The 13,712-nt window shown below is 37.4% G+C and overlaps 1 protein-coding gene across 2 annotated transcripts in view; it reads right to left on the minus strand.

The window, feature by feature from the left end:
- The window catches only part of LOC120326659 (sodium-dependent serotonin transporter-like), a 33,729-nt gene extending 20,310 nt beyond the window's left edge, over positions 1-13,419 (minus strand). For both annotated transcript variants that reach the window (XM_078112044.1, XM_078112045.1), the window contains exons 1-3: positions 13,124-13,419; positions 12,150-12,241; positions 9,598-9,721 (exon numbers count right to left, since the gene is read on the minus strand). In XM_078112044.1, coding sequence (XP_077968170.1) covers positions 9,598-9,721; positions 12,150-12,241; positions 13,124-13,391 — 484 coding nt within the window. In that variant the 5' untranslated portion in view covers positions 13,392-13,419. The remainder of the gene's footprint in view (positions 1-9,597; positions 9,722-12,149; positions 12,242-13,123) is intronic.
- Positions 13,420-13,712: the final 293 nt, after the last annotated feature.

A 13,712-nucleotide genomic window follows, 5' to 3' on the forward strand; every position in this document is an offset into this window, starting at 1 on the left:
GTCGTAATGCAATTAATGATTTCCCTTATAAAGTATTGGTTCCGCCCATGTTTTAAATGTTCAAAACTTCGGGTTTCGACGGAAACTTGCAGAATAACGTGGGGGTCTCACACGTTTGCAAAGGTTAAAAACCGCTTGCAGAACTAATGCTTCTTTCATTGCCTTTGTGTAGGTGTCTGCAACAATACTATGTCTTGTATCTAAACCGCTATATTGAGTTGTCTGGTTTGTCATACGTTATTCAGGCGAAACGGAATCAAAGAAAATTGATAAAAGTTGAATGCAAGAGTGTTCATGAAGTCTTAAAATTTTTCAAAATTGCAAAAGGAACTTATCGATTACAAAACAAATATTGATTGAAAAACAACAAACCTGGTTAGGATATATTGAGAACTGACTTCCTAACAAAAGTAAAATTTTAAAGAGACTGAACATCCTTTATGTTTTATCGCCCTGTCAGCGACCTGAATCAACGCTTCGCAAGATCGGTAAACCTACGTTTTCACTCCTATTTGAGACATAACTTCCTCAAAGCACTACTTTACATCTAAATCGTTAGAAAGTGTTGTATCGCGTTTTATGTATCGAAGAATAGTCGAAACAAGAGAAATTCCGCGTGGTCTTATTTTTCTATTATTAGAAAAACGGCTTAATCATACAGTTCTGGGTTATAATTTAGGTCGCACTATTAAGTCAAGATAGTAAACTTAACTCAAATTTCGAGTAAATCGTTTTCTACAATTACAAGCTTAGGCCAAGCTTTAAAAACAGAAAAAGCCTTTTAGGTACGCGGAATTTTAGCGTTTCGGGTAATTTTTTTAAAAAGAATATAAAAATAAACAAAAATAATATCTTATATTGTGAGAAAATTTGCTCAAAGCATGGTCGCGAGTCCGAAAAACTTTTTTGAGGAACAATTTCCGAAAATGAAACTGGACACAGTCAATTATAATAACTTCGAAACCCGCACGACAACGAGCACGCAATATTATTTCGATGTAAAAGCTTGCAGTTCGGACGCCGAATGGGAACCAAGTTTTAGTCTGGCATAAGCCGGAGATTTTTAAAATAGGCAAAATACGCGAAACCGAAATTAATTTTACAAAACATGGATATGATATATTTATAATGCAAGTCATCTGGCAAATACCCACTCAAAGAAAAATCATCGATTATTTCATTCCAACATAGTATTTGTATTTTTCGCCGGGCTCGTGACGCCATTACTATCAAATCAAAAAAGTAACGAAATGATTTAAGATTGTGCATGGCTAATATGTCTCCGGATGCTAAAAAACACTTGCGGTAGATCTCAAACTTAAAAAAAACATCATGATCTATGATTAGTTTACGTCAGCGTATCTCAAATTTTTTTAGCCCCAGAACATCTACGCTTTTTATCTCGCCTCGTAGAACAGCACGAAATTAGAAGGTAAAATCATTGGGTGGTTTTGAAAAAATTTAGCCTACGCCCTACGGTAAAATTAACAAGTTTGCTGTGAATTTGAGAATCAAAAAATTAGACGGACAGTTAACGAAAACTCCATGCTTGCCAAACTGGCACGAGGACATCCGCCTGTTTAGATCGCAAGTCCTGTTCGCTTGTTTGTCGCCAGTTGAGAGACAAAATTACGACCCAGAGCCGCCGAAGTACGATCGAGATCGCCATGGCGACCAATTTAGTCGTAATTTCGATCCCTCGAACACCACAAAGAAATTAGCGGAACAGCAGTGTTTCGAGGAACACAGTTTGAAAAAAGTAGGTCTACTTGTTTAATTGTAACTTGACACGTTTTTTTGCATTGCCAGGAACCATGATGACTTAAAAATTACTGCACGGAGGCGACGGTGCATAAAAGTTTGAGAAACACAGGTCGAGGCCATCACACAACAAGAAAATTCACGTAAGCCTCACTAACTACTTGCATTTGTTTTTATTTGTTCCGCGCCTAATTGAATAATCCAATTACCATCTTCCATCAAAATTTTTGTGTCAGACTTTTCCGCGCATTTGTCAGCAAATATATGCGCTAATTAGGTCAATATTGCGTAGCAAAGCACAAGAATGCATGCAAAGAGGGTATGATGCTAATAGGAAGGACGCACCCACATTTGTTGAAGGATTAGCGGGAAGAATTCACTTAAATGAGATATATTTAAAAATTAATTGTGGTTATTACTGAGGATATGCAAGTTTTTACGCCTCACTCCAAACATGGCTCTGTGCAAATACTCACTAATAATTATGGAGCAAATTTTTGGAAAAAGAGGGGGCTAATGCAAATAAGGACGCGCCCGCTAGATTAGCAAGAAAAATGCACTTAATGGAAATATGTTTGAAAATAAAGCCTTTCAAAATTTGATATTTATTCTAGGTATGCATTTTTTGAAGTTTCCGTGCATCCAACTCGAATACGGCCCTGTATAAGCAAGCATACATTCATACATACTTAGCTGTAGATGGGCTTTTCACATACGTCGTTTTGATGCTTTCATTTTGTACAAGACTCTGCACAATCTGATACAAAGGGTGCTTAAATTTTTCTAAAGAAAGAGGGTCTAATACTCTAATGCTAATAAGAAAGACGCGCCCACATTTAGTGTAGGATTAGCAAGAAAAATGCACTTAAGTGAAATATATTTAGAAATAAATTTTGGTTAATATTGTGGATAGGCATTTTGTACCAAGTTTTTAAAACTTCATTCCGAACATGTGTCTGTATAAATACTCACTAATAATTGGGGAGCAACTATTTTTGGAAAAAGAGGGTTCTAATGCAAATAAGGACGCGCCCACTATTAAAAAAAGATTAGCAAGAAATATGCACTTAATGGAAATATGTTTGAAAATAAATGAGTAATAAAATTTGGTGTGTTCACTTCATACAAGGCTATGGATTAGAAGCCACCAATCCGTGAAGAGCTACTTTTTATGTAAGGGTCTAATGTTAATAGAAAGGACGCGCCCAGATTTAGTAGAGGATGCATTTAGTACGAAGAATGCACTTGATTAAAAATATTTTTCAAAACAACGGCTTCGGTAAAATAGCAATTAAAACAGTGGTTTCCAACCTTTCATGGCTCGCGACCCCTTTTTTGGGGCTAAGAACTCATTCCATTGGAATTTTGATTGGTAAATTTCAAATCCCAATATGTTCAAACAATTCATGCTCAAAAAGTGAAAACACCCTGTGAAATAACGTAGCGTACATAGCATATTTTTGTTTTATCTCTTGACAGGTTTCGTTTTTAATTTTGGCGATGTGTGATTGAAGTATATAAACGAACTTCCTTTCGTATGCAATACCATCAAATTACCCAACAGAAATGATGAAATAGAAGCTTCAGGGGTAGCAGCTATGAGATACATAGTGAACTCCAAGATGTAGGTATGATAGATTATGCTGCAACATGTTTATGAAGCGTGGTACCGTTATGAATCGGACATAATGTGTCAATACGATACTGACCCGAGATAAATCGTACTTTGATCCGCGACGAAAAAACTACTTTTTGTCATTATGTTTATATAAAATATCAAGTTTCATTTATTGTTCTGTTATCATTCAAGAATCGTGTGCGTATAAGCTAACACATTTTATGTTATCCCTGGCCGTGCATATGGGACTGCTACAACACCCCATTATCCACGGTCAAGCCTAAACATACCAACAAGCTTTATTGTAGCCATGACCGTACCTGGACAGATTAAAAAAGTTCGTCTTATGTTAGGCCATACGTGAACAAATTTACAGTATCAAACCAGCTTACTATAGATCGTTTCGTTGTTATTTTTTGTCAAAACTGCTGACATGTTTTCATCCCAAAGACTCGTTAATTAGTCAGCTATTCCTCTCTCACACGCACATGACGCTAAAATTATAACTTACTCATAGATTGGTACCCTCTTAGGAATGTTTCGACAGGTATTCCAGTATAAAGTCTCCCATTTTTATAAAGCCCGATAACTCTCTATAGATGAGGCCATTCGTTGATTAGAATCTTCCACCGACTACGTAATAAATAAAAAGGGACCTCCTGAAGTATGCGCACCAAGATGGCGCACAACCTGAACTCAGGTTGTGTACCAGTTTGGGGGTCAGGTTGTGCGACATCTTGGTGCGCATACTTCAGGAGACCGAAAAAAGATCTAGAACCACTGTACTAGCCAAACTAACATTATTCAACCAAAATTCAAACCCCACCACATGTTAATTATTTTGAAAAGATCAGTGAATCTCAACCTTTTTTTTCGTGGGCTATTTTAGCTGCACAAAAGTCATACGCCCATTATCTTTTTCGTCCGAGTTAAAAAATACAAAAAAAACACAAAATTCTTACGCAACAATAGACCCTGTCACTCTAACAAAATTAGAATAAAAATCACTATTTAGTAGCTGAAACAGCGTCATTGTCACTACAATCAAAGTTTAACTGTAATGACACAAAGAAAACTAAATTTATCACCAACTATAGTAATTTTAAATAGGTTTGATGACAACCTTAAATTGTTTCTATGTCCTAGCAGTGGGCTAGTTACCGACATGACAATATTCTGTTTTTTGCCGATAATTTTCCTTGTTACAATGGACCGTTTTGTTGTTATTTTTTGTTAAAACTGCTGACATGTTTTCATCACAAAGACTCGTTAATTAGTCAGCTATTCCTCTCTCACACGCACACGATTGGTATGGAGTATGTCATCAACTCCCTTTTTCGGAATGTTTTGCGAGGTATTTCAGTATGAAGTCTTATACTTGTTTATACAACCAATAACCCTCTACGAATGAGGCTAAACCAACATTATTCAACCAGAACTCAAACCGCCACTCGAGGGCGTAGCCATGAAATTTTATGCGGTGTGAAATTTTGTAATTGCAGAGTCAGACCGTAACAGATATCGAGACCGGTCGGAGTACAAAAAAATACCCCCCTTCCACATTTCGGAAGCAAAAGGGGGGAAGGGGGGGGGGGGGGGGGGGGGATTTTATGGTTCCGAATCTGAAGCCCCTCATCCTGGCTACGTCCCTATCGCCACCACGTGTTAATAGTTTGACTAGATATAACACTTTAAATTTTCGAAGTCCATCTAGTTATCGCCATGATAATATTCTGCTATAGCCACATCACTAATTTCATCTTTTTTACAAGGAATCGCTTTGTTGTTATTTTTTGTCAAAACTGCTGACATGTTTTCATCACAAAGACTCGTTAATTAGTCAGTTATTCTTCCCTCACACGCACATGACGCTAAAATTATAACTTACTCATAGATCGGTATGGATGTTGTCATCAACTCCCTTTTTAGGAATGATTTGCGAGGTATTTCAGTATAAAGTCTTATACTTTTTTTTTATTAAGCCAATAACCCTCTACGAATGAGGCCAAACCAACATTATTCAACCAGAACTCAAACCGCCACTCGGTGGCGTGACCAGAAAATTTTAAGGAGGGTGTAAAATTTTGTAATTGCCGAGTCAGACCATAACATATAGTGGGGTCGGTCGGAGTCCGGAAAATGTAGATTTTCAAGTAATTACTATGTATGATACAAAAAAATGCCCCCTTTTACATTTCAAGAGCAAAAGGGGGGGTAATGTTCCGAATCTAAAGCCCCTCCTCCTGGCTGGCTACGTCCCTGTCGCCACCGCGTGTTAATAGTTTGACTAGATATAACATTTAGAATTTTCGAAGTTCAACTAGTTATCGCCATGATAATATTCTGTTATAGCCACATCGCGAATTTCATCTTTTTTACGAGGAATCGCTTTGTTGTTATTTTTTGTCAAAACTGCTGACGAACGCGCTTCACAAAGACTCGTTAATTAGTCAGTTATTCCTCCCTCACACTCACACAAGTCTAAAATTATAACTTACTCATACATCGGTCGGGATGTTGTCATCAACTCCCTTTTTAGGAATGTTTCGCGAGGTATTTCAGTATAAAGTCTTATACTTTTTTTATGAAGCCAACAAGCCTCTACGAATGAGGCCAAACCAACATTATTCAACCAGAACTCAAACCGCCACTCGAGGGCGTAGCCATGAAATTTTAAGGAGGGTGTGGGATTTTGTAATTGCCGAGTCAGACCATAACATATAGTGGGGTCGGTCGGAGGCCGGTAAATGTGGTCTCACGCAAGTCTAAAATTATAACTTACTTGTAGATCGGCATGGAGGATACGCCAGCGGTTCCAAAACTGTTTGTGCATGCGGCGCCAAATTATCAACGAAAAAACCGCGCACTCACACAAAATAAATGGCTTCCTTTAAATAAAACTCAATTTTGTGATCGTTACTGTGTACAATATTCTTTTTGAAGTTCACAAAAATGTAGGCCTAAGGAACAAAGGCAATGAATTTATTGAAAACATTTATAATTAATACAATATACATATATATATGTAAAAAATGCAATCATATTGCAGTTATGTTCAGCACAATTCTGTTGATTTTCGCGGCGCACTTAGCAAACGGTCGCCCTCTTTGAAACCGCTGGAGTATGTCATCAACTCCTTCTTTAAAGAATATTTTGCGAGTTATCATACAAATTTTCACATTTTTTTTATAGTTTATAGTACGTTTTTTCACGACCCTTTTCGAACGCGGCCCCGTTCTCCGTTCGGGTACTTACTGATATGTGACTTGATACGACTTTTGGTAGAACTTGAATTTTTTTAGTTTAGCCATATATCTATCCTTATTCCTAACATGCTGTCTAATATATATGGCCCGTTAGCTATCTAAGTATGAAGCGATTCGAATTACGCTCGTGATCATAAATCCATTCATACATTCGGTCTACGAGGCAGCCCAAAGGACGTTTCCCGAGCCTTGTCCCCAAAAAACTTCTCCCTGTACTTTACTATTGCAAATTTTGCCCCTTTTTGAGAGTTTAAGAGTGGACGTTAACAAGCAAGTTTAAATGGCCAAAACCATCATTATTTTTATATATAAAAATATTCATCTACGTGCCGCTGAAATGTACTGATATTTACTTTTCGTATAGCCTACCGCAACTTCCAGGACTAATTTTTGAATATTACGACTAAACTAAAGCTTCTTTGACATGCTGTCAAATAAATTTCTCGATTTAAAACTAATTTCTGAAAACACAACCGGAAACTGGCAAATAACACGCAAAACTGCAAAAACGGGCAATGTTTTCACCCTTACTTGAACACCTGACTGAGTGGCTGAATAAATTTCAATTGTCACGTCATTGTTGTCTTACTGCTGATTGGTCATTGTTACGAAAATAAACAAGGAAGTCAATGCTCGAGGAAACATTCATAGCCCTCTACGGCGGAGGCCATTCAAATGGCAATTGGGGCCGCATAACCCATTCCTAATCTGGTGTCTATACAATAGCTCAATAGCACTTTACAGAGGTCGTTTCAATAAAGAGAGATCTACCAAAGAACGCGTCGAACCAACATTTTTTTTCCAATACTCAAAACACCATCACATGTCAAGCGGTTTATCGGGATACAACCAGTAGTGGGATTCAGCCGGTTCGCCCCGGTTCTATAGAATCGTCTCACGAAATTTTAAGAGATCAGCGAACCGGTTAGCTGAAAAAAAACATGACTTTTTGTAACAGAACCGGCTGAAAAATATGACATTTGTCTGATGGAACCGGCTGACAAAAAATTTGAATCCCACCACTGAATACAACCACGACCGGATCATGGCTTTCAATGGCCCTAAGCACTTAAGACTTTCGCGCCCCATTAATATGAAACTAAAATATTATATTACTAGTAACTAGTGTTCCATGTCATCTGAATAAGGTAAAGTCAGTATTTACTAGTAATTGAAGAATAAGTAATGTTCATTTTACGTGAAATTTTTTGGAAATAATTCTCGTCCTTACGAAGATTTATAAATAGGTGTTAGATGCTACGTGAGAAAGAGGAATAATCAATTTCAACCATTGAGGTCTGAATCATCTGACCAACTCGAATTACTTTTTCAAACACTGCAATACCATTATAAATTCGTCAATGAAAATTTTGTGGTATGTTTATTCGTCTCGTAAAAGCAAAAACACAGGAGTTAGTAAATATCAACATTGAAGACGGGATGTATACACAAGACCATACTGGCCTAAAACACATGAAAGAGCGGCAGACACCCCTTATGATAAGCATAAAATGCAATAAATCAAATAAGTATAATATGGTCCTTCATACAGACAGTTGTGCAAGGAGGGTGGGTGGCTAGCAATATAGGCAGCATGGGTAAGGGTGGAGTATGCCCAACTGTTTGTACAGAGGAGTTGGTAGGAAAAGAAAACATCAATAAATAGAGACAATACAACATGGAATATAATACATATAAACATGATAATAAAATTTGGACATATACTAAATATAGTCAATTAGCCTAGTCATATTGTCATTCGTTCGTAGAGACATAATATCAATACCTCACCGTACAGATTGTAGGCTGAGCCAGCGCAAGTTTAACATCGTAAAGTCGGTTCAGAATATGCAATAGTTGTTAGTATTATCGCCATTTTTGGTCAAAGAAAAGGTGATAACTCTATGACTATACTGTATTCTATTAAATGGGTATATAATTGAGCTTCTGGTAATTAAATTTTGGTGTAACGAATAACGATATCAAAAAGTCTGGGAACCACCGCTATAAATCTAGCTACTAAGGCTTCTTCGAGACTTTATTTTTTGTTTACTCAACAAGACCTAACTAATCAGCCATCAACCGTGACGTAATAGATGTAATTTAATCTAGCGCTTTCGCCCAGGTAGACTTTCGTGCATGGTTGTAAACATTGCAGCGATTTTTGTAGTTTTGACATTTCCTTTGTAAGCTATAAATTACGTTTTTATGTTTTGAATATTGATCGGCTATATATATCAGATGTTTTTACGATAGAGATTTAATTTAGCTACAGTGGTCGAAATCAATTCCCAGAAGACTACCGTATACTACACATAAATTAGTAGTCGGTACTTTTTAAGGACAGCTGCTTGAAGTGCGAGATCTCGTTACGTAAATTACAAAACTACTGTGATAAGTAAAGTACTGATGACTAGCGTTGATTATCTTCTCAGATATCTCTCAATTGAAATTTGACCTTGAATTCACCATATGAGGACTGCTTCTGAATTTTTTATAATGTCCGAATAAATGACGACTGTTCCTAGGTACGTCGCCCACTTTTTAAAGTCAGCTTATTGAATAGTTTGTAGCAATAGCAAAAAGATGATTGTCAAGTATAGCAAACATTATTATGAATAATCTAACGATAGTAAGCAATATAATATTCACTCTTGTACCCAATACCAAAAAAGGGATCGTTCTACATATTGTGGCAACTTACGTATATACAGTATATCCATGTTGGTTTATTTAGGTAATTTGTTATTTCTTAATTCTGGCAACGGTAAGTTATTTGTTGTGTCATACCTGGCATACCTTTAACTGAGTCATAGTTATTGTTGCTCTATATTTTGTGCACTTCTGAAGTTTCAGTGAATTGCAGTCTGTTAGCTATAAAGCCAATAACTTTGTTTATGAACTATCCCTAGCAATAAAAACTTGTTTTTGGCATTATGAGAAAACATTTACCTCCACCATTCTTGTAGCAGATATATGGAAACCTCCAAACATTCCCGAGGTCGACGGCGAATCCAACGACACTGAGAAGAAAATCAATCTTCCGGGACCATTTCTCTCGACTTGTCCTTTGAACCTGGTAAATAACGAGGAAATTAAATATATACCGGAAAACAAAAGCCGATAAGACGACTCGATTAATTTTCAAATGTGGCCTCTGATCTAATTACCAGTCCAGGTCCCAATAATTAGTTTTTTGAAAAAATTCGATTACAACAAATTCACGCGTTTTCACTCCGAAATAAAAGGATACCGATCTCTGACTGAAGATCAGATCAGATTTTAAAAATCGTTAGAAACATGTAGAACATATAGATCAGGCCATCCCACTACGAAATAAAGGATACTGAATCCTAAGCGAAGCTAGTGGGAGGGACTGAGAGAAAATTTGGGGCTGGCTACGCTCTTGCTTCACTACTGTATTTGCTGCTTGTTCAGTGCCTTGTTTAGAGTGAACAGGGTTTAAAACGACGACGTATAAAAAATATGTCCGACGTGGACTGGTAAACCCATGGAAGGTGCTAGTTGGTTGGCGATATTCTTAAGTCGTCTTATCGACTTTCCTGTCGCGAGGTTACGAATTACCGTATAATTTCAGATTTGATTACTTCGCCACATCGCGAAGTGGTCGACGGCTTTGTGAGTTTCGGTCCTTCGGCGCCCTCTAGCGCACCGAATACTCGATACTGTATATACACAGAAAATGTCTCGTTTCCCGATTAGGTTCAGAGATGCAGACTTTAGCTTTTTACTCCATCGGTGTTTACCGGAAATTTTTCGGAGAAGAACGCAATAAATAACAAGAGAGTAATGCTTCAATATACGGACACGGAATCCAATAATGTACGTGGTATAGGTATTTTATAATAAACCGGTTATTTTAAGCGACCCACACGTAAATGTGGCTGAGCACTTGGGTACGTAATCAAAACCAAGTACAGACGTGACATGAGCGGTCACGCTTGGAGGAATCAAAAAATAGTGTTCACGTGAATTTAAATTAAACAGCCAAAATTTTAGCAATTTTTGATCTTTTGTACAAAGCCCCTGCCACGAATGCAATAATGCAAGATTTGAGAAAAACACACCGGTTACTTTATTAAATAACAAATTGGTAATAATCAAGTTCCAGCGAAATCTGCATTCAGAACTGGATGATTGCAGTATTTTAAGCGTTTAAAGGATCCGCAATTTTTCCACATTAAAAAAGTCGCCCAACAGTTTAGCAAAACGATCCATACCAGAAGTGTAGCAAGGGAGAAGGAGGTATCGTACATTACAATTTTTCGTAGCTTAAAACGCTTGACCCCAAGACTCCTGAAAACCCGTGATTCCACGACTGACCCGCTGGATGAGCGTTTCCCAAACTGTGTTCCGCGGTACAATAGTGTTCCACGAGCGTCTTCCGAGTGTTTCGCGGAAAAGAGATCAAAATTACGACTAAATTGGTCATAGCGATCACAGGATCCTGAAGTTGTCGCCCAACTGGCGACCGTTCAATATCGCGTCACAGTCGGTCTATCTTTTCCAGGGTAGTGGCATTTTCGTTTCGGCCCAGCTTTTTGACTGTCAATTTCAATATCAAGTTTACAGCGTTTTTGGTTTTGACAAAAGCAAACATGTAGGCCTAAAGAATAAATGCAAAAGGGTCATATCTTCCTTCTTCATCTTTGCCGGGTTTTGATTTGGAATGCTCATGTTAAATAACTGCTTGCTTCAAAATAACTTATGTCCGCCAAACTCGATTCAGCAGATAAATACACTGCACTTCGTGAAATTGCAGCAACCTACTTTTATCTCCACTGTTACGTAACATTGAAGGCAAACAGTACGTAATAGAAAGTAAACGACATAGAAATATAAAATGAATTTATCGATTCATATACACAGCATTTAAAAAAAGAAACAAAACATTTACGGTAAATGCAATATATTACATATTTTAGTTAACAATCTGCTAGTTTTCGCGCATTACATCAATTTTCTTTATCAATTTTACACTTTTAGGTGTTTTCCATTTTTTGGTGTTCCGCGGGGAGAGATAGAAAGTCTAAGTGTTTCGTGGCCAAAAAAGTTTGGGAAACGCTGCTCCAGATTGCTGGTTCTCAACCAGTGGAGGATTTTGAGGCGGGTTACAGAACTATTTAAAATTGCTAGTTTTATTTATATCACGATAGTTAGTTTTGATTGTAGCAGCAATCAATGACAATGATGTTTTCTGCAACGGAGTGGCAATTTTCATTCTAAACATAAACGCTTAAGTGTCCATTTTCGCAAAAACATTTTGCTTTTTCTTGTAGTTTTTCTCTTGCAATAAAAAGTTGATGAGCCACAAGAGTTTACGTGCAAAAAAAACGGGCCACAAAAAAAAAGGTTGAGAACCACTGCGCTAGATGTTAGGTCTAATTGGCAATTAGAAATTTTAACCTTCCCCCCCCCCCCCCCCCCCCTTTTGAACATTTTCGGTTACGACCATGATCCAATAAACAAAGTGTCGAACTCACCAGTACTAGTCCGTAGCTGGAGCTGGATCTTCGAACACTCATTTCGTCGCTTAATCGTCGGTTTGTCATGCTGTCACGGGATTGTACAGTTCCTGAAAAGGTTATATGCTAAAAATGTTATGCTATTTTACAGGAATTTGGACCAACGTTCCCTCAGAGCTGCGCGGCCGCATAGCTGGCCGAAAATGCCCGCGCAATTCTTTCGTTCTGCCGCGCACTGCATTTATAAGTATTGTTGTGTTCTTTTCTATTTTTCCGCGCAGTCCTTTTTTTGAAGCTCACATGGCCTTCTATTCCGTGCAACTAAGCAAGCTCTTAGGAGGAACGTTGATTCGGACTCGACAATAGGGACTAATTCTAGTGATTTCCCAATAAACCATAATTGGAGACAAACATGTGGATCGTTAAATTTTCAGAAATCGGAGACGGGAGAAGTTGTTAGAAATTTATTACATTCAATTATCCACCTAAATTTTGCTATTTTTGTTTTTTTATTTGCGTTAAAAGTATTGCTCGATTCTGAATCGCATCCACTCTTTTCTGTGTTAGTTTAATTTTATTTATTTTTTTGGTGGGTGAGCACGTACTTGTACGTTTTTAACTGTATTTCAAGTTCAAGCCTTCAAGCTAGTCGTCCAGGTATCTCTGCATTTTGTTTGTCTGTTCACTTTTTGCGTTGGTTATGTCAGAGAAACGAAATAAATTGATTGATGATTGAATAGGATGGTGATATGTCTTGGAATTAAGGGACTTGTACCTACACTGATACACCTTAGGTGAAATATTGGGCTTGACTTACTAAAAACTCAGAAAAGGGCGAGCAATAAAGTACACTTAGCAAACACTTATATGTACTTTTAAATGCAAACTGAGATACAGTGGCAAATTGACATAACAGCTAGCTTTGCCGTTACCCATAGAAACGGTTTATTTATTAGGTATTCGATTTAATTATTTATAACTGATTAACCCACCGTCATTTTTTGTCTGCAAGTTCTCCGTCCAATTAGCCCGAACAATTATGCCGTCACAATCTTCTAACAATTGATTGTCAGCTGTTTCAGACGGTTTACTGATTTCATTTGTTATGTCACAACCAGACATTTTAGCAATGGTGAAGTCAGAAGCAAGGTCGGTGTCAAATAATGAACGACCAGATTGTTCTGTTACAAAGCTGACGTCCCAAATGCGTCCAGAACAGGTTTCGTCGCCTTCATAATGCTCATTGACGTTTCCAGACATCTGGTTTCCGTATTTTTTTACGCAAATCAATTTAGCGCTAAAAATTTGCTTTATGCTAAAATAAATAAATTTCATACAAAAAAAAATCGATTTTAAGTAAAATAATATTCATACCTTTTCATATAAATAAAATGCGGCGTGACATTTATTATCTGGAATTTGAACTCGTGGGTTTTTATTTTTATCCGCCCACGGAATTTTGTTTAGGGGGTCTGTAGAGGGTTGGGCCTAGTGAGAAAATCGTGTCTTACAACTCGTTTATTAATTTTTATTCTACCAACTGGACATTGCTTTGTTTGAACTTTGCATAAAACTAACATC

Source organism: Styela clava, chromosome 4, assembly GCF_964204865.1.
Source record: "Styela clava chromosome 4, kaStyClav1.hap1.2, whole genome shotgun sequence".
Classification (NCBI taxonomy): domain Eukaryota; kingdom Metazoa; phylum Chordata; class Ascidiacea; order Stolidobranchia; family Styelidae; genus Styela; species Styela clava.